This window comes from Saccostrea cucullata, unplaced genomic scaffold, assembly GCF_032062105.1.
Source record: "Saccostrea cucullata isolate Sc308-1 unplaced genomic scaffold, CSIRO_AGI_Scuc_v1 ctg1373, whole genome shotgun sequence".
In the NCBI taxonomy this organism is placed as follows: Eukaryota; Metazoa; Mollusca; class Bivalvia; order Ostreida; family Ostreidae; genus Saccostrea; species Saccostrea cuccullata.
In genome coordinates, this window is record NW_026918630.1 from 90,354 (window position 1) to 113,643 (window position 23,290).

Here is a 23,290-nt window from a genome sequence, read left to right on the forward strand (position 1 = left end):
TTTATGCTTTTTGAGGACACAATAAAGCTGGAGAGGTACTATTTACAGAACAATTTGCAGTAAAATGACTCGTCAGAGGTTCTTGATCAGCTAGGCCTGACTTTGCAGTGGCACAATCACAGTACCTCTGAAGTTTGAAAAAATCATTTCTTTTCAACACTAGGTTTGGACCAAAAAGACTTTCAGATGAGGCTAGATTGATACTGAAATAAATAAACAAATCAATACTTTATTTGCGATTCCTTCATGTATAGTAAAGAATAATGTCTTAACTTTTATATATATATACAGTCATGTACAACTCCGCGTTTTTTTTATATTCACATGGTTTTTCACACAAAAAAGTCACATTTTTACGATGCGGAATGGGGCATCAAAATATATTTCAAAGTGATTGTTTAACAAATTTACTTTTTCTCTAACTCAAAACATAATTCACGTTATAATTAGTAGGACCTTGATATGCTGTTGGCACGGATTATTACAGTTCCTAAACAATTTAATGTTTTCTCGCCAATTGCAACCGTTGTAATATCCGTCCTTTTGAAAGCAGTCCTGTGTTGTCTTGCCTAGACGCAGAAACAGTTCAACTCCAGTAACTTGTGTTTATGTATAGTATTTTAGTATATAAACATGATTCTAAAGCGCAAAATAATAACAGTACATGTATCACTACTCTGATCGTATGCTTTTTATACTAAAAAAGGTCTTTTTTTCAGAATTACATTTTCAAATCTAGCATCATGATATATTCGTCCCATCGCAAAAAATTAAAATTCCAAATAGTTATTGTTTCAATAGTCAAAAGATACTATCTTAAAAGATAACTAATACTTTATTAACTAATCCTTTGACGTGGTTTCTTTTTGCAGTATTGTCATTTTTCGCTCTAATTTTCGTCAACACCAAGAGGAAAATGGTAAATTTGCCATGTGCTAAAATATACTCACCATTAAGAAGTCAATTTAGAAAATTTCAGCTTAATAATATAAAGGAAAGCTCGATTAATTCAATTTGGAGATGCCTATATGATTACATTATAGTATGTATGTTCCTTAGTTCTCTTGCCAAACGACCGAACTTGATTTTTGTTAAAAGCAGGTAGAAACAAATATTATCGTGTAGAAGCCAAATATGTCATTTATCAAAGTAAATGACGAAAGAAGTAAAACACAGGCAATAAAATGGGGGTCAGAAAAAGGGAGACTCAGATAAAGAATAATACATATCATAGGCAAAATATTCCACAATCTGACCCCAGCACCAGAGTGACTTGCATCATGATGTACATAGGAAGAAAAGGGGTCCACCAGACTAGGATAAGAATTCAATCCCTGTTATCTTTCATAAGGCACAGTATACACGATTTCTTGATGTCATGTTGTTGCATATTGAAAATGGGATCAGACTTTAACTTTCATCATTTTATGACATGTATTTGCCCAATGATTTCAGCTCAATTTGCTATGTGGATGTGATATCTTGAATTCTGCGATAATTGATATTCAATTGCGTATTGCTTTTGTCCTTCCATTGCTTAATTTGATAAATATCAGAAAAGTTGTCTTGACGATATTAAGCTTGAGCGATTTTAAGGTACACTCTTTTTTTCACACACTGCTTGTGATTTGAGGAGGACACTATCTTGTACTACATACCGCCAGCTCTTCTGAAATTCGCGTTTATCCCACCACATTGACACAGAGGAATCGCGAAGCCTGAAGTCGTCATACACATTACCATTAGGATTTCCACACAAGCCCTCCACGTTATCCTTGTCAAATATAGAAGGTGTTATGTGGATATTGTACAGCCAGTTTCTGCCTACATTGAACTCAACGATAGCACCAGTTGGTAAGGTAATCTAGTGAAAACAAATTAAATGGACAAATTTGAATCACATTTTAAAGGTTAAGTTTAAAAAATATTTGATTCTTAAATCCTGTGGCAAACAATATATTATTGTAGGCCAATATCTAAAAGAAAAAATAGCTTTATGATACGTAGTGCCTCAAGTTTGCCATCCTTCGTTTGTTAAAAATTAAATATTCTCGTACCAAAAAGGTTATTTTGACCCATCTTGAGGGTTATAATTAACTTGCTAATTCTTTATAATCTGTGATATATTGTTTAAAGTCCCTTTCGAGAATTTTCACGCATATGGAGACGTCACCACTTGGCGGTGGAGCCAGCTGCAAATTTTGACCTTGAATCTGTTATAGTAGGGTATTAGTAAGTTATATATTTCTGTGTCTTATCATATAAATGAAGCTCTAAGCACTAAGAAAAAGTGCTGTTTTGATTTTGAGAAAAATATACCCCATACAGGTGTGCATATTTATTGAGACTATTTAATTCATTTTCAACATAGGGTATACATACCTGCCTTAATTCTGCAGGGAAAATGTTTAAAGACAATGAAATATGCATAAACAGAGACTTTTTTCACTTACATTGGAAAAATTAATGGAAATAATAAAATAATTTAGTTATTCTTGGTCTGATATAATGTAAAATATTTTTAATCTATTACAAATTGTAAATAATATTTTTTCTATTTCACTCCTAAGGGCAGAACACTACCCTATAATTAGAACTCATCTGCTGAAGCAAGAAATTGTATGAATGTCATCATTCAAACGATCAAGAAAACAATCGAGCATGTTACGATTTTTACCCTTTGACCTTGACCTTCACGTTTGGCCATATTTTAAATAAAAATAACCTTTGGTGAAAATTTTTAAATGGCATCTGATAGGTAGTTCTTTTTAAATGTAAATTTAACACATTTCTTCACAATTTTGTCATGAAAAAAAACTTTGATGGCAATTTTCAAGTGAATTTTTTTAGGTCTACTGGCGATCTTTTACAATCTTTTTGAAATATTGTTACTGTAGAATAATGATAACTTTATTTTTATGTGGCGCATTACGAATTTGATTTTCTTGGGATTGCATGTTGCACAACAGTATTATTTTCTGCAATATATTCTTACCAAAAAATGCGCAAGTTTGAGTAGATGTAATTAATTTAAAACAAACTTCTGAGAAGTTTCCTTTTCAGATCTTGTAAAACCATTCTTTATAAAGATTTTCGTACCAAAAAAAAAAACATAGCCATCCAGCAAGACACGCAAGTTTGTTTCGGTCGAAGTCGAGCAGGTGTTTGAAAATCTAGTCCAGGGCCTTATCACTCCCCACTCTTGACAGTATATAGAAAAATCAGCATGCCCTAAATTTTTTATAAATCTGGTCAATACAGGAAGTTTACATGTTGTTTTTCATCTCATAAAAAAATCAGCTCCAGTCTCGTTTCAAAATGCCCGAATCGGAAGGGGAGATTCAGGGATAATTTTGCGTCAGCCATCATTTGACGTACTGTTATGACACCTGCACATTTATATACCGTGGAACGCTAAATGTCTTTTCAATGTTTACAGTTTTTCCAGATCAAACAAATTCAGGCGATGAAACTATCGAATTAGACTTTAAGTGTTAAAATATTGTCTAACAATTCTGGTTATCTATTTTTTAATGTAAAATATATTTTTATCACCTAAAACAAAATTCTAATTTTGCGATAGGACACAAGAGTCCGATGATCAAAGAAGAAAGATCTGCACCAATTCTATCTTTAAAAATACGTCTTTAAATTAGAAATTTAAAAAGTTATGAGCTTTTTGAAATGGTAAAAAAGAATTACAAGCAAGTTAAAAGAATAGTGATCATCTTGTGAAAAGTCTTGCAAGTTTGAATATAAAACGCCTATCTCTTTTCACTCAAAAATGAAAAGCAAATACAGAATTTTTGAAAATTAGGTCAAACTTCGAGTTCAAGGATACTGGCTCAAAAATCATTTATACATTAAGAAAGGTCTTGTAACATATAATAACGCATGTATAATATAAAAGCCTTATCTTTTCTTTTTCAAAAAATAAGACCAATTTAAAGTAATGTTATTTTTTTCTAAAAAAGTAGTCCAAACTTCTTGGCGAAGATCACGTGGTGAAAAATGGTATTAAATCGTGTACTGAGGGGCAATATGAATTCATTTATCCTTCTGTATTCAATGATGCAGAGGTAAAAAAAGAATTAGATACATTACATAATCATTACGTATTGTACCTTGTTGATAAAGCAGGAAACACCAATGTCTTCGTTTTTAAATCTGTTTTATATAAATTGTATTTTAGGAGAACTTGGATTTAATTCTACAAAACCAAGCCTCTTTCAATACTCCTCACCAAGATATCAACAGTAGTGATGGAGAAACTTCAAGAGTACACTGTGCATGTGCAACATTATAATCAAGAAGTGGTGTGAATCAGATGAGGATACAATTAAAACCTCCAAGGAACTTTTGGACAATTTGAAATCATATTTTTTTTTTACCAAAATCAACTGACGAATTTTCAATTTTATACACAACCATTCCCCACATTAAAATAAAATTTAGGCTTTTTGATATCATTGACAGCTGATTTTTCAATAAAAAAGGAACTTGAAAATACTTTCCTTGTCATTGATTATTTTGAAAATTAGGTAAAACATTCTGGTTGGTCACATAAGTACTCTTAAGTTGACATGAAAAGATGCTTGAGTTTCTGGAGACCAGGTCTTCCAAAAATCTATTGGAATTCCCATGGGTACCAATTGTGCCTTTTCATTAGCTATTACCTATTTTTGTATCCATATTAAGCAGAATTTGTCTAAAATCTTATTCGTGAAAAGAAGAAACACTTGCTGTGACCTTCAACTCGACATTTAGATATATCGACGACGTACTGTCAGTTAAAGATGGTTTACGAAATTCTTATGTCAATATATCCTACTGAACTTCAAATAAAAGATACCACAGAGTCTGACACAACTGTTTCATATTTGGATCTTTTACTTGAAAAAGACGTTAACGGTAATCTACAAGCCAAGCTTTATGATAAACGTGAAAACTTTGACTTTTCAATTGTCAACTCCATACACATATGTAGCAATATACTTAATAACCTGCATACGGAGTTTATATATCTCAATTGACTCGATATGCAAGCGCGTGCTCTACGTATGAACAATTTCTGTATCAAGGAAAATTATTGACAAAAAGATGACGAAACAAGAATGTCAGCAGTCTCCTTTAAAGTCATCATTTTGTAAGTTCTATGGTCGATACGATGGCCTTGTCAGCAAATACAATTTATCAATAAGGTAAACTCATTTTTTTTATATACTAATTGTACGAGGGTCATTCAAAAAGTTCGTAGACTTTTGTCCTAACTTTTTTATTTAACGTCATATTATATCCAAATTTTGTACAAATATTTTAACAATAGATTCAAAAAAATTTAGTAAAAAAATGGAATGTATCTTCATATTTATTAAAAGGACCGGGGATTTAGAACAGCAAAAATAGGGTCACGGAGCACCGTCAAAATTGAGTAATTTACTAAATTTCACTTTATAGTATTTACAGTCATACCTCTAATAAATGGAGCTGAAACGAAATAAAATTTACATGTTTAAATAAAGTATTGCTGTATTAATTACAATGAAATCAAGTTATGTAATATGTCGCTCCATTTAAAAGATATCAGTTTTTAAATACATAAGGACTTGATTAAAAAAGGCAAAAAACCATGAGTTGGAGGACGTCACGGAGTAGCAAATACCAATAAAATTGTACTTTACTTTCGGGAAACTTTTTCTAGAAGCTTAAAAAATCTGTATAAACCAGGATCTGTATGAACAATAATCTGTGTAATTGTATTAAATCGAAAATACAATTTTTGAGTGGTAGCGAGTTTGAATCGGACGATGGATTGTCTGCAAAGAAACAGGTTAAAGTTAAAAATATTGTCAAAAGAGTTAGGAACGTCATCGAATGTGATGTGTGCTTCACTTTTGCAGAATTAATAGAGTTACATGGTAAATTAAAGAATTTGAAAACAATGACATTATAATTCAAGCTATATTTGTATAATTTTAGCAAACTAAGTGTTAAGTGTTATTGATATGTTTTTTGATTGGAGAAGACGCTACAAACCGTGTTTGAAATTAAAAAAGATAAGAGTATAATTTTGACAAACTTTCTCAACGTTGTTTTTGACGCTGCAATATTGGTTAACCGTGCTCCGTGGTAACAAAACATGTTGCTTTAAATTTTGGCTAACATGAGTTCTATTTAATCAAACAGAATGGAACTTCACACTTCGACAAAATAAATGTTTTTATTTACGAAAATGAGTTGATCTATAATCTTGTAGTAATCATATGACGATGAGAAGCATCTACGTATTTTTTGAATGACCCTCGTAAGTCAATTAATTATATATACACTAAATTGACGACGGATTTTTCCGTAATTTCCCAACCATGACAAGGAACACACGGCGGCTGTGACCGGTGTCGCATAATATTTGGTCCGCCTCGTTTAAAGGTCCGGCCGGACCTAATACGATAACATATTTGGTCCTCCTTTTATAAGAAAAGGTCCGGCCCGTATAAGAAAAGGTCCCTATGCGTTTTAAGGTCCGGGTGGTGCAAAATGTTTTAATCTTGACTTTAATATGCCTGTATGAAATTAAGGCTAGTTTTTATACTATATATGATGAAAGGGGGATTTACCCTGTTGTGTTTTATTTTTTGTTCAACATACATGTATCTCTAGACAAGAATCTACTCGTATAGTGTGCTTTAAGCAGTGCCGTTTAGGGCCATGATTTCTTTAAAAATCATGCCACTGTTTGTTTTTCCTGTGAATTTGCTTTTTGTACATTAGTACGATTAAAGGTGTGAAATCTGTCTGTGTGTATAGCTAATAAAACAATGGGGGTGTGACGTATTTGTTTACCTGACAGGTACCCACAGGTAGAGCCCGCGGCAGATGGCGCTGTCATTGAATGGTCGGTAAACCTAATGGTCATGTGTTAGCTTTACATATCAATAGATCTGATTTTTTTTATTAAGAAATTATGCACAGGAACCAAATATTTAGGCGCACACTTCAAAACTGCGACATTTATAATAATTATAACCATACATGTATAATCTTTATTTGAATATTTAAAGCTAAATATGGCGTATCTGGACTAAAAATTAAAAATATTAGATTAAGCGTAGATTTACATGACATTTGGTTTTTATGTTCAAATTAAAATTTTCACCGATATTGAACTTAAATATCCCCACGTTTCTATTAGTTAAATTCAAACTAATTGAATTAAAACTGTGTCTGATATTTAAATTCCGAGTCGATAAGAATCGGCCATTGTTTTAAATCTCGGATATCTATGAAACGCGATTGATTTAAATTGTTTGATTTTCATTAAATGTTTCAGTCTGCATTCCATTTCGGATTTTTTTTTTTTTTTTTTGGTTGAAATTTTAAGCCTTTTATTTCCGACATTTTAACCTTTCATTTCCGACATTCTAAAGTGTTCATCTTCGACATTTTTCAGGAAGTGCTTTCCGGTAATGAAAAAATTTAAAGAATAAATTATAGACTGTTTAGTAAATCAATGTTCGGCGCAGTCTTTGACATTTAATTTAGCGAACATTAAATGCGATGAAAAAATTGCATGCTCATTAAACTCTGTTTACTAGACTTAGTGCTTCATGTACAGATGTATATACATGTATACAGAACTTTTTTATTAAAAATGTTGTGTATAATAAATTCTTTCAAAATTCCATTTCTACATACATGTACCTGGTAAACATTAAATTGCCGGAGAGGTACCTTGCAAAAATACCGGAAATGAAAAGAAATAAATGTCGGAAAAGAAAAGACAAATTGTCAGAAATGAAATAAAGAAATGGCGGAAATACCTTGCCGATTTCCGGAAATGAAATGCAGCGGTCCTATTTTTACAATGGTATATAAAGTACCAAAACAAATAGAAAGATCTTTTTCATATTTTAGTCTGAACTTATAAAAAAAACGCCTTATATGACTTTAAAGATTTTAAACGCAGTATAATATAAGGTCCGCCCTCTGTATTTCATATATCTTCATCTCATAAAGTGAAATTTTTGGACAGGGTATATTTTCGAAGCTTGAAAACTAGAGAAAAGGACAGGGCGGACCTTAAAACGCAGTTATCAGAAAAGGTCGATCTCTGTATTTCAGATATTTTTATGTTATAAAGGGAAATTTTTGGACAGGGTTTATTTACGAAGCTTGAAAACTAGAGAAAAGGACAGGGCGGACCTTAAAACGCAGTTACCAGAAAAGGTCCGCCCTCTGTATTTCAGATATTTTTATGTTATAAAGGGAAATTTTTGGACAGGGTTTATTTTCATAGCTTGAAAACTAGAGAAAGAGACAGGGCGGACCTTAAAACGCAGTTATCGGAAAAGGTCCGCCTTCTGTATTTCAGATATTTTTATGTTATAAAGGGAAATTTTTGGACAGGTTTATTTTCGTAGCTTGAAAAAACTAGAGGAAGAGACAGGGCGGACCTTAAAACGCAGTTATCAGAAAAGGTCCGCCCTCTGTAGTTCAGATATTTTTATGTTATAAAGGGAAATTTTTGGACAGGTTTATTTTCGTAGCTTGAAAAAACTAGAGGAAGAGACAGGGCGGACCTTAAAACGCAGTTATCAGAAAAGGTCCGCCCTCTGTATTTCAGATATTTTTATGTCATAAAGGGAAATTTTTGGACAGGGTTTATTTTCGTAGCTTGAAAACTAGAGAAAGAGACAGGGCGGACCTTAAAACGCAGTTATCAGAAAAGGTCCGCCTTCTGTATTTCAGATATTTTTATGTTATAAAGGGAAATTTTTGGACAGGGTTTATTTTCGGAGCTTGAAAACTAGAGATTAGAACTTTTTAGTGTGCAGTGTTTAGAACTTCCTTAATTAATATTTGATGTACCAGTCTAATCGTGTTCAAATTTCCTACTTAATTTTACACAAGTTTTATAAATGTATTATATGTCTTCTGCCATTCACACAAGTTTGTACAAAGTTAGGCTCATAGTAAACAAAAACTTTGAAATGAATGACCGTTCTCGATTTACTATTAATAGAAAATCACAAATGTCGGCTGACCCCTACCACATTGTATGGTTTTGTTCTTTATATACTAGTATTCGTGAATTTCAGCGTAAAAAATTCTTGAAGCGTATGGTTTAGATATCAATTAATGATTGATCAATGAATGATTTGAGATGAAAAATTTGCTAACTTTGTTTATTTTTTCACATTTTACCAGGGCCCATAAGTGCATTCGTTCTTTTCTGAGATTATGTCTTTAAACTCAGCTTTTAATATGTACAATATCGGTATACTTTAAAACTTTAAACTTTTTTGACAGGTATCTGCGTGATTTTACTACACTCCAATACACCCCCCCCCCCCCCCCCCCAAAAAAAAACATTTAGAAGGAGGGTATAAAATATTTGGATTTTTATTGAAACCGAGAGACATAAGTATAAATAACATATCATAAATGTAGTGAACAGAGATTTTATATGAGCGACATATATATTAAATATGAAAAATAAAGGCATTTATAAATCCAGCAATTTATCGACTTAATTTGGTTTGATTTCGCCAGTTAATGCACATTTACCTTGTCCTGGAGTAATATTTAGTAGGCCGCATTTCATTTCCGGAATTTTCTGAACTTTTCATTTCCGACATTTTTTAAGTTTTTACATTTTAAAAGTTTTCATCTCCGACATTTGTCAAATTCATGTCAGTACTTTTTCGTCAATGAAAAAAGAATTCATACATCCGTTATAAAAAGCCTTAAGGTAAAATATTTTAGATAATTTATTCAAATAAAAGACTTTGCTCTTAGCTGTCAAAGAAACTTAATTGATTTTAACCTGGAACAGATGTAGGTACATGTATTGTGAATGTGAAGTTACTTATTGACTAGTCTTAATATTTACTTATTGACTAGTCTTAATATTGTTTACAGAGTGTATGTAATGATTAGAAAAACGTGATTTGAAAAAAGTAATATTATACAATGCATGTATAAAATACCCTGTTAAAATTCTATTTCCATCTTTGTAATATATATATTAAACTTAAATTGCCATAAAGGTATCCTAAAACAATCCGAAAATGTGAAAAAAAAATAAATAATGTCGGAAATGAAAATAAAAATGTCGGATTCCGAAATCATAACAAAAATTGTCGGAAAATGCAATGTTTAATTCAGGAAATGAAATGCAGAGTTCTAGTAGATATAATAATTAGCCTTTGAATAAGTAAGAAACAGTGTTAACTTATAAAAACACAGGGGATATGGTACTTTAGGTTTTCTCAAACGAAACGATTATAGGCTAACCTCCAACTGCCCAATCCGTAGGAATGTTGTTTTTACAATTAGGGGTGTAGGGTAGTACACCGTGACATAAGCCCCTGTCACAGCTAGTGACCCTCCAGTTATTTACAACAATATTACACGTAAAGAATGACAGATTTTTTTTATTAATACTATATAAAGAAATATATTTTGAAAGATGTGAACTTTAGTTTTTGTGAGTGGATTAGTCAAACGTTTATCATGTTTATAGGAAAGAGAGTGTAACTAAATGATTAGTGTTGGACTTACGAACATTTATCTGTTCATTCAATACTGATTAATCTGCCAGTAAAGTTACAAGGCGGTGAAGGTAAATGTATGTACATTTGTTTTCTTAATATTTTTTTTAATGATAATGTAGACATTAGTGTGTTAATTTAAACGACAAAAGAAGCATGTCCCATCTTCCCGACAGGAAACCCGATCAATAAATCTATACATTCCTTTATTTATGTATTAATTTCGATTTCTTACTTATTGTTTACCACATTTTCTTGGAGAAAACACTTGCTGTTAATACGACTATATATCCTTAATTAATTTAAAAGAATAGTTTTTCAATTAATATCGAATGAACCACATGCATACAATTCATATAAAAGGCCGAGGGCGGACCTTTTCTTATAGAGCCAGGCGGACCAAATATGTTATCGTATTAAGTCCGGCCGGACCTTCAAACGAGGCGGACCAAATATTATGCGACACCGGTCAGCAGGGGATGCTCACTTATCAATGGCACCTGATCCTACCTCTGATGTTTTGGAGGTTCGTGATTTCTCTGCTCCTATAGCTATTTGTATTGTTTTATGGAATTTTGATCTTGAACAATGTTCGTTATATCAATATATTTCATTTAGAAAAGGTCTGGTCACATGTAATGTGAACTATTAAATCCCTGTCTTTTCTCATTTTTAAGTTATGATCAAGGTTAAATTTTGTATGACAGACGGAGAGACTGAAGTGGAAAACTATCACGGTGTGATTTTTGATAAAAACGATTTTAGTGACATTTTAGCTGACTTTGAAATATACTCTTAATTTACTGTAATTATTTCAAACAATTAACTTGATAAACTTTAATTATGCTAATTACTATGTAACTCCGAATCAGGAAATTAATTATTTAATATATTTACTCAACATGTCATGAGTTACTCCATCTAGGCCATCTGTCACTCATGCTCAGAATTTTGCTAATTGCCATTGTCATATTTCATTATTTATATGTTACATGTATCATTGTTAATCAGTTAACTCCTAGGCTTCGGATTGTTCGGGTGCAATTTTTGGATTTCCAGAATTCACCCTACCGACCTAAGTTTATAATAAAGTGCTATTCCATCGTTAGCATTTTTATGTTTTATTTTTGCCGGAAAGTTTGACACTTATTTCCCCGGTGATAATTTGGTGGAGAATCCGGGTATAACACCCGGGACTGCTGCATATATTTTGTAGCAGTTTGATCCCGAGTACCATCAACTAAGCGAGTTCCCCCAAGACGACCTATCTTTAACAACACCGTGCCAACCTGGAGAAAGGGACTTTACCGCTCCTCCCCAACATCTAACCAGCGCCATGTCTTTCGCGTCCTTGGATCACACCAGGACCAGCACGAATTTTCTCGACACCAGGATCCATTCCAAGGTGCTATAGGTGCGGGAAACTCTTCATCCACGGCCACCTTTTCACGTATCCAGCTACACGTTTCGAGTGTTTCGTGCGCGGAAAACATGGTCAATATGCGCAAGTATGTTTCTTTTCTGCAACCACACGTTACTGTTCCTCCCAAAGGAAATCATTTCCAGTGGCGTCCATCGATCACTCAATGATCAAAAGGGGTCAAGCCAAGGGGTCAGGACGGGCCTGCTTGAAGACAAACCAGGTAAACTCGTCTGTAGGATCGTCTGACAACAAGTCAGCAATATACGATTCTACTGCAGGTGTGTGTTTTTCTCGGACTGCTACCAAATCTAGTTCGATGAGTGTTGCTGTTGTGGAGATGCAAAGGAAGAGCATACTTTGTCCGCAGACTAAGTCCGTAAGCAAACGGCGCAGGGATTCGAGAAGAATAAAGGAATAATATTTTGATCGACTGCAGAACGAAGAACAATCAACTGAACCAAACGTGTTACCAAACAACATCAGTTCCTATACCGCTTTCTACGCCAACCATTTTTTTTTACTGAAACCAACAACATAGTGCTCCGCATTTCAGTTCCCGGTGATTCCTGAGACGAGGACGTCTCATTTTCCGAAGCGAGAGGGAATTATCACGGTGTGATTTTTGATAAAAACGATTTTAGTGACATTTTAGCTGACTTTGAAATATACTCTTAATTTACTGTAATTATTTCAAACAATTAACTTGATAAACTTTAATTATGCTAATTACTATGTAACTCCGAATCAGGAAATTAATTATTTAATATATTTACTCAACATGTCATGAGTTATTCCATCTAGGGCATTTGTCACTCATTCTTAGAATTGTGCTAATTGCCATTGTTACATTTCATTATTTATATGTTACATGTATCATTGTTAATCAGTTAACTCCTAGGCTTCAGATTGTTCGGGTGCAATTTTTGTTTATAATAAAGTGCTATTCCATCGTTAGCATTTTTATGTTTTATTGTTGCCGGAAAGTTTGACACTTATTTCCCCGGTGATAAAACTTTCGAGAGGGAGGACAGCAACAACAACACAAAAAAAAAGATTTAGTGGTTTTTATTGGCGAATTCAAAGAAATGCAAGCAGAAAAAATTGTTTGAAAATTTATAGTGTATTGCTGTGGGTGAAAAGTGTTCACGCAGGCATAACAAACTAAGAACGTTGTATTAACGTAATACATGTACCACGTCTTAAGAAAAATCATATTCTGATCTTAAAATTCTCTGTGCCAATTAAAATCAAAATTTATCTCTTTTAAGAATTATGAGCATAAAAATTGTTTTGTTATGTGTTTGCCAATGTGCATTTACTATAATTTCTTTCGATATCTACTATATGTTCATTATAATTAGCGTATTTGAGATGCATTACAAATTAATAATAAAAGCAAACTTATTTCAAGAAAATATAGCGCCTTTTCCAGCATTTAGACGCATAAAAAATGTAAAAAAAAAAAAATGTAAATTGAAAGTGTTAATTTATTTGAAAAAGAAATACTAGCAAAATTATATTCGACAGATTTTACTAGATGATGATCATACCTTTGTCCATGGCTCTTTTTTTTCGATCACCATTTTTTGTTCACTGCACACGTGATAAACGGTATCATGATGTTCTAACGGTTTCAAGAACCTGTAGGAAATCGTTCCACAAGTCCGATAGACAAACAGAGAGTCTTCTACCTTTACGGCAATACCACATCCGCATGGCCCTTGTCCTCTCCAGCCGTTCCAGAAACAAGAGGAAAACAAGGCGTGAACCTTAAATCATGTTTAAAAAAAAAGACTAAGACAAATGGATAGTAATTTGAAAATTGTTTCATTATTTCGGTATTTTTGATAAGCATAACACAAGTGCAATAAGCGTGTAATGAAAAACGGTCTGGTCTGAAAACTGTTTTACATTAAAAAATTATGAAATAAAGTAAACATAAACGTACCGAAATGTTCCTGCTATTGTCCCTGTACATAACGAATTCTCCACACGACTGTGCTGTCCAATTATCTTCCCCATCAAATGTTTTCATTCTAGGATCAGTGTTGGCGTGACATTGCTTGTTAACCACACTTAAATCCGCATCAATAATGAAGATCTGTGTAAAATATTATTGATATGAGGCCATCTTTAAAAAAATGTTTGGTTGCACTCTCCCGACCGACAGAATAAAAATTGCCCGACTCAAAAGTTTTATTTACATTGTACATTCCAGGGGTTAATATTTATTATTCTCTTATCCCGTCTACAAATTTTTTTAAAACAAATTAATAATAAAATACAAAAGATTTTCACACCTATACCTACCGACCCAAAAATTAAAAATTGTACAGTGAGTCGGGATAGGGTAAGCAAACGTTAATTTAAAGTTGACCTGATTGACATACAAAAAGAAAACAAATGTGACAATAAAGATATCATATACATTGGCCTTGTATATATTTTACAAAATACTTCAAAGTCCGTTTTCTTTATGCACCAATGAAATATAAATGATATGTTTTTTGCGGCAGTCTTTCAATTTCATATGTTACTTCTGCTGTTAGGTTCAATTTTGAGGTTTTGAAATGATATTTGATAGACTTAAAGAGGAATGCTACATCAAAAGTTTATTTTACAGATCTTTTAGATTTCTCTTTTACAGTATGGTTTCAACATTTATTAGAAAATAAAATTAGATATTTATTAAAAGCAAATATTTAACTCTGAATTATCTTAATTGCAAATAAAACATTTTTTTCTATGAAAAAATACAAAAAAAAATCTATGAAATAAAATTTTGGTATGGTATTTCTCCTTAAGATCGAAGATAAGAGGTCCGCCAGATAGACCCATGGCTTCTCCCTATTTGTGCCTCATTCACTATATAAACTATGTTCGCTCCTTAGTTTTTCAGCAGATTTTTGTCTTGACCTCTATTTAAGAAATTCTGCAGAATGTTTAAGTTCTTACAATAAATTTGTATTCTATAATGCTAATTAAACTATATTCAATTAAATCCCTAAAATAAAATTTCATATCGAAAACATTTAGTGGTGTACTATATTTTGTGGCGGAAGTTTTTTAGACGAAAAAGATAAATTTTTCCTCTTATGAAGTATTCGGTATTGTCGTACGAAATATCTGACGCTTTCCTGCTTTTTTATACACTTTTGATATTTTACATGATAGGAAAACATCAGATCCGGCCAAGTGACGAAAGCTGGAAACTTCGCCATCTCCAACCAGAGTTGATTTTTGATACTTGCGAATCGAACTAAATGTAAAAATTGGAATTTATCAATGGCACAATGCTTCTAGTACTCACCAATTTCGACGAAAAGATAATATCACTCCACACTTCGATACAGGACTTCCAAGATTTTAAAATGCACGAAATGGAAACAAATCTCACCAGTCTGATGAAATGTTTTCATTGGATTGTTTTTATAGGGATGGCAACTTGTAACCTGTTAATCGATTAATCGGTCGGAACGATGCTAATCGGTTAGAAAATCCGTAATCGGTTAGTCGGGAAAAAAGAATATATGTAAATTTGAGCACAGTTTCCTCCCCCCTTTTTTTTTAGAAAGGAAAGCGCTGCAAAGATTTTTTATTTAGTGTTTTAACACATCGTATAATTAAGAATATTTGGAGGTAATTATAGCTCTCCAGATTGAGTTCGCAAGGTAATTGTAAGTTCATAAAGTGTTAATTACTGTTTTTAAAACATCACGCCGTTACCCAGATAGTCCAGTGTTTTTTTTAATGATATTAAAAACATCACCGTTAAGCATTTTTTATAACAGTGTATGGTATGTCTATATTCTCTTGTTATCTATCAAGTTATATAATTACATGTATAAAAAACGTCGTAAATTTAAATAAAGTGAGAGTTCAGACATCGACTAGTTCTGATTATGGTGACAATACAGAATTAACTTCTTTAACATCTGCGTTGGTAAATTATCCCTGTCTGATTTCTTACGCAAGATTCATGGTTTTCTTAATTTTTTCATGTCTGTTGAAATTGAAATAAAATGTACTCTTATGTACATAAAATTCTACGATCAAAATGATAAACACAATGTAACTTCTAATGTCATTTTAGCCTTTTTTGTGTATATGAAAAGAAAATGTCAAAATGCATATCTTGATGCGACTAACCGCTTAATCGGTCGGAACGTTTTGCGATTAACCGATTAACAATTCTGCAATCAATTGCCATCTCTATATATTTCATAAATGAATCATAAAAAACAATATTGGTAAGTACTTAAAGTATTGCACTATTGATAACTTGTCTGTTTGAGATTTAATTCATCTCGCAAGTATCAAATATTAATCCGAGAATGCCGCCTCCGGTTTTCCAGCTTTCGTAATGGCGCCGGTTCTGACGTTTTCCTGGCACCTAAAATATCAACATCGTGGGTGCGTATCACTACCGCTACATTTTCAAAATTTTCATTACCGCTACATTGTCATTACCGCTACAAAAAAAACCTTACATTACCGCTACATAAAAAAGTATACATTACCGCTACATTGCCTCTTTCGTTCACCAGCCACTTATTAGTGTACAGTACAACCTATACATGCATAAGGCCCATTTCCCCTGCTCACCAAGGGAAGATGAAAGTAGGACTTTGAACAGAATGTATCAGTACTATCAGTATTGTTAAGTATGAATTACTAGTTTTACTTTTAGTCTGCACACATAGTAATTTTGTCTATGCTGCTCATAAATTTTATCATATAAATATAGCCCTCGTGCGAGGTCGATGTGCTTTTCTATGAAGTCGATATATCTATGGATCGACCTCGTCAAAGGGCCACATTTGTTATATTATGTTGTTTTACAGAGATTGACAAAAGCATCACCAAGTTTTCCCTCTTATCATTTTTAAACACAGAGAGACTAGAGATCTAAATAAATTAATCTGTTTATGTGTATTTTTTGTGCTGATAGATAATACGGAAGCGTAAATGGCTCTACACTTGTTGTGTTATAACTTTGTATATTGTCTTATATTTTATCGACTTATCAACATATAAAGTGTTATGCCTCCTTATTTATGTACATATTTTAAATTGTTTTAAGATTTCTTAACATAATAGAAGGCAACTTCTTTTGTTCAATAGATTTTTTTGCTTTAAGTTTTATCGACTGAAACAATATATTGATTTTCAGATATTGATTAAAACAAGATATTTATTCATATCGATATGATATTGTTGATATGATAAAATAAAGATACAGTTACTAGTATATCAATTTAAATTTATGAATTTTTGCGATAAAGAAGTCAGAATAAATTGTTTTTTTTAAATTATTTTGGCGGGGGCGGGAACTCCAATGAACCTTCACTTCACTCGGGATTCAGTGAAAGCTTATGTATCATGTCAGCATGTACGATTAAAGGCTGAATCAAATTAAAAAGTATATTAAACAAGAGGCCCATGGGCCTTATAGGTCACCTGAGCATCATGCAACAACTTTCAATGATTGAATTTGGTTCATGTTTTAAGCTAGATGCTATGGCATTCACAATTTTGAAAGAGGCACCATTGCTAATCATAATTATACACTTACAATTGTTTAGTTTGTTTACTTAATATGGATAAGCAGGGTAGGGGAACAAAAAAGTATGTCAACTAATCAGTAATATTCAGCAATAATCATAAGTGCTCCTACCACACATGAACCCCTGACCCTAGGTCTACACATTGCATAATTTTTGAAAAGGCACACTTGCTTATCAAAAATGTTTGATTAATACCAAGGAGCAGATTTCAAACAATTCATTTTCAGTATATAAGTAGACCCCCCCCCCCCATTTTGGTATCTCTGACCCAGGGGCCTTGGAATTCACAATTCTGGAAGAAGAGCCCATCCCATCATAACTATGTAAATAGTTCATTCTGCTTATTACCCAGGAGTAGAGAAAAAGATTTTCATAGATGTAATGTATTTTCACCATATAATCATTATACAGCCACATCCTAACACCATAACCCCTAACCCTGGGGCCATAAAATTCATAAATTTGGTAGAAGCATTCTTGCTCATCATAACTATGTCCTTAATTAGAAAATTTAATACCCAGAAGCAGAGAAGAAGATTTTCAAAGATTTAATAAATTTTCACTATATAATCAATAGAGCCCCGCCCTAACACCAGAACCCCGGACCCTGGGGCCATTAATTACACAATTTTGGTAGAGGCACTCTTGCTCATCATAACTATGTACTTAGTTAGTTTATTAAATACTCAGGAACAGAGAAGAAGATTTTAAAAGATTTATTGCATTTTCTCTATATAATCAATAGAGCCCCGCCCTAACACCAGAACCCCTGACCCTGGGGCCATAAATTTCACAATTTTGGTAGAGGCACTCTTGCTCATCATAACTATGTACTTAGTTAGTTTATTTGATACCTAGTAGCAGAGAATAAGATTTTAAAAGATTTAATGCATTTTCACTATATAATCAATACAGCCCCGCCCTAACACCATAACCCCTGACCCTGGGGCCATAAAATTCACAAATTTGGTAGAGGCACTCTTGCTCATTATAATTATGAACTTAAATAGTTTATTTAATACTCAGGAACAGAGAAGAAGATTTTCAAAGATTTAATGCATTTTCACTATATAATCAATAGAGCCCCGCCCTAACACCATAACCCCTGACCCTGGGGCCATAAAATTCACAATTTTGGTAGAGGCACTCTTGCTCATCATAACTATGAACTTAATTAGTTTATTTAATACCCAGGAGCCTAAATTAAATGTAAATTGAACATTTTAGCTCTAAAGAAATGGTCTATTTTATTACAATGTACATGTGTTTAACCCTATACATTTGGCGCTTTTTTGACATTTACCTGTGCCAATGTATAACGCTGCCTTTGTGACGTCATAATAACGACGTCATAACAACGAAGTTGTATTGTTTTTATTATCATTGTTACACTCTGAAGAGCCGTTACGGCGAAAGCGCTTAGTGTAAAAAATTAAACGTAAACTTGTTTGTTTATCTTGGATTTAATTTTGATTTATATATAAAAAGAAAACACAAAAATCCTCAGTTAAGCTTTAGCGCTTTCATTTTCAATCTTCAGAAGCTTACAATAGTATCATAGTAACAGTGATTATGACGTCATGTTAAGCGGAACGTTAAATGTCTATTATGACGTCATAGATACAATATGACAAAAGTACGGGGAAATCACAAGTAATTTATAAAACACTATTAAGTTTGGGCTGAAAAATACTAATAAAATGTTTTTCTTTTTCCCGTCTCTGGATATCAGTGGCACAACTGAGTTTATAGAAAGGGAAAATTTTGAATTGTTTTTTACCACACGCCTCCAGGTGCGAACTTAATTGAATTTGTCTGTATTCGGGTGTACTAATGTGTTGCTTATGTACACGTACACGGGCACTTAAAAACCTCAGTGACCCTACCATCATTATCAAAGAGGCCGATAAAGGAGGCGGAGTCGTCCTTATGAATAAGAATTTTTACAAAAGTAAAATTTTACAAATGTTGCAAGACAATAATTTTTATGAAAAATTGCGCAACTGTCATGAGAAGAAAACAACTACAAAAATAAAAAACTTAGTATATGGACCACTATAGGAGGGTTTAACAGATAAGGAAAAGGACTACCTGACAAACTTTGAATTCCGAGAGAGTCAATTCTATGGTTTACCTAAAGTGCACAAGTCTAAAATTATAAACGATGCCATAAAAGAGCAAAATAGTATATGTATTACATGTGCTGATCCCGCTGATTTAAGCTTCAGACCAATTGTAGGAGGACCGAACTCTTCAACGCAAAGACTGAGTCATTTATTGGATATACTTTTAAAACCATATTGTCAAAAAGTACCCAGCTTTGTGAGAGACGATCTTGATTTTATAAATCATTTACCTACTCATGTCACCTCTAACACCAAACTTGTCACACTGGATGTTGTAAGTTTGTATACAAATATTCCTACAGAATTGGGATTGCTAGCTGTCAAATTCTGGACTGAAAATTATCCCGATGTTCTAAACAACAGGTTTCAACGGGACTTCATCCTAGAGGCTCTAAAATTAGTTCTAGATAACAATACGTTTGAGTTTGCAGACCATCATTACCTCCAAATTAAGGGAACAGCAATGGGAACAAAAGTCGCACCTACCTAAGCAACATTAACCCTTGGTTATCTAGAACATAAATTACATGATCAACTGTGTACGTTGTGGGGGATAGAATCTGCAAACAAAATACGGTCTAAATGGAAAAGATTTTTAGACGATTGTTTTATCTTATGGGAGGAGGATGTCGATAAACTAACGGTGTTTTATGATCTACTTAACCAAATGAATTCGGGTATCAAATTCACGATGGAAACAGATGATTTGCAAATGCCATTCCTCGATGTTCTTGTAACAAAGGATAATACCAGCTTAAATACGGATATTTACCATAAACCAACCGACACACACCAATATCTGCATTTTGGATCAAGCCATCCCCATCACACTAAAACAGCTATACCATATAACCTCGCAAGAAGAATATGCACCATTGTGAGTAATACCAATATCAGGGACATTCGACTGGAGGAATTAAAATTGTATTTATTAAACCAAAAATATCCAGAACAACTTGTAGATAATGGTATAAAGAAAGCCAAGGAGTGCGATAGAAGTCAGTTACTTTTAAACACACGACGTGCGAATGACGTTGAAATAATTCCATTTGTGCACACGCATAACCCGAGAAATTAAAACGTGAGTTCAATTATTCATGAATTGAACAACGTACTTAGAGAGGACGAACAAACGAAAAACGTATACAAGAATTGTCGTTTTATCAACAGTAAACGCCAACCCAAAAACCTAAAGAGAATACTTTGTTCTTCCAAATTCAACGACCATACTTATACAGTCTCTAAGTGTAAGAACCCTCGATGCGGTACATGTGAATACATTACAGAAGGGACCAGCTATAATTTCAATGGGCGTGAATTTAGAGTTAAAGAAAACATGTCATGCGATACAAAAAATGTCATTTATGTCATCACATGTCCTGGATGCAAGGAATATTATATTGGTGAAACCGGCAAAACTCTCCGTGCCCGTGTACGTGTACATAAGCAACACATTAGTACACCCGAATACAGACAAATTCAATTAAGTTCGCACCTGGAGGCGTGTGGTAAAAAACAATTCAAAATTTTCCCTTTCTATAAACTCAGTTGTGCCACTGATATCCAGAGACGGGAAAAAGAAAAACATTTTATTAGTATTTTTCAGCCCAAACTTAATAGTGTTTTATAAATTACTTGTGATTTCCCCGTACTTTTGTCATATTGTATCTATGACGTCATAATAGACATTTAACGTTCCGCTTAACATGACGTCATAATCACTGTTACTATGATACTATTGTAAGCTTCTGAAGATTGAAAATGAAAGCGCTAAAACTTAACTGAGGATTTTTGTGTTTTTTTTTTTTTTTACCTTTTTTTAATATTGTTATCCGATTACTGAGACATTATTTAAATTTTGGATATATATATATATATATATATATATATATATATATATATATATATATATATATATATATATATATATATATATATATATATATACTGAAAGGAAAAAGAAACGCTTAATAGCATAAAAGCAAAAAAATATTTAACTATGTGGCCGAAAATTATGAAAATTGGTAAGATGTGTATTTTGGTTACTGTGCACTAAAATCGCTGGTCAAAACTACTCAACCATGAAATGTATGGCGTCACGTAGGGGAAGTGTTAAAAAGCCAAAAATACGTGCATGTTGATTGATGACAATTTTGTGATCATATTTTGTAGTGCCAAGATATGCATTAGAGTTATAGACATCGTTTTCCGATATTTGCAGTCAGTATAAATTTCTTGCAATCATGGTATGGCTGACAGAAGTTACATTGGGTCTAATAATTGAATTGCATAACTGAAAAAAAGGCAACAACATGTTGCTGCGCAGTTTGTTTTTAAATTTTCAACCAAAAAAGTTTTTTCGGTTGTCAGAGAGTAACTTAAAAGATTTCCAACTAACCATGACTTGACGTTGGCGCCTAACAACGTCACATAAAGATAGGGCTTTTCATCATGCTACCTCGGTTATTGTCAAGTCATTATCACTAAAACCGATATTTATACAGCAGAAAGTCATACCCTTATTTTCACCCTAATACTGAAAGAAACTTTCTGCTCTCTAATTCGGTGCGCGAGCTTGGCAACTTTACGTCGATTTTACTCTCACACGCGCACGCACGCGTCGTATGCGTAATGTTTTTAGCATGTTCTCGCTGTGAAAATGTAGTCAGTGTTTGTCGAGACTTTCTTACAAACATTCACGTGTACCAAGCAGCTGGATTCTGTAAATTCTATCCTAAATCGAAAATTCGTGGAATTCATTGGGCGGGAGGATTTGTTGACTTTCGAAGAATACAGTTACTCTCAACCATTAAGACTACCATCAGAAGGCATGAATAATAATCCTATGAGAAAGATAAATGCTCCGGTGAACTCACTGCAGAGGAAAATCAAGGTTTTTACTAATGCGCAAGGGAGATGATGAAAATTTTTATTTTAATTTTGTGGGGTATCGACATATTAATTTCAATAACTTAGAATTTATGAGTCAAAGACACAAAAGATTTTGGTAACTTGTTGATTAAAGTTGAATCAAAATGTTTGATAACAATACTGGAAGACATCTTGGAAATAATAGTTTTAATTTAATTCAAAAGTTTATTATGCGTTTCTTTTTCCTTTCAGTATATATACTTGATCATGTGATCAAGATTCAATCAATCAGAGATCTTGAAATATATGAGAAAAAAAATTATATTTAATTAACTTTCGTAAATTACTATATCATTATATCTGATAAATTTATCACATATATCGTGAATTTCTTTGGAAAAAAGTTGCCCAATTTAAGCTTAAGATTAGCATTATTTTAATAATATCTATAAGTTAATAACACAGACCTCCACTCTTTATCTCATTTTCTGAATATATAAGATAAATTTAATCACTCTGCATAAATTCAGAAAAATGTCATTACTTAAAATGATTTTATTGCCTTTTAAATGTTTGAAATTGAAAAATAAAGTGTTTTGAGAGCAGAAATTTCAAATAATTTTGACCATGCAAAGTAATTTGAAACTATTTTTGTTTTCACAATTTTTAATGTGACTATAAATAATGGAAAAAGATTGTGTTTGATCCAATAATTTATTTTGGTAAAAAAAAATTCAAAGAGAAAACTTT

The 23,290-nt window shown here is 32.8% G+C and overlaps 1 protein-coding gene across 1 annotated transcript in view; it reads right to left on the minus strand.

Moving 5' to 3' along the window:
• Position 1: 1 nt before the first annotated feature.
• LOC134268885 (uncharacterized) overlaps positions 2 to 23,290 on the minus strand; it is a 40,704-nt gene continuing 17,415 nt past the window's right edge. Inside the window, exons 9-12 of the mRNA XM_062751129.1 lie at positions 13,925 to 14,077; positions 13,527 to 13,745; positions 1,659 to 1,864; positions 2 to 203 (exon numbers count right to left, since the gene is read on the minus strand). Coding sequence (XP_062607113.1) covers positions 2 to 203; positions 1,659 to 1,864; positions 13,527 to 13,745; positions 13,925 to 14,077 — 780 coding nt within the window. The remainder of the gene's footprint in view (positions 204 to 1,658; positions 1,865 to 13,526; positions 13,746 to 13,924; positions 14,078 to 23,290) is intronic.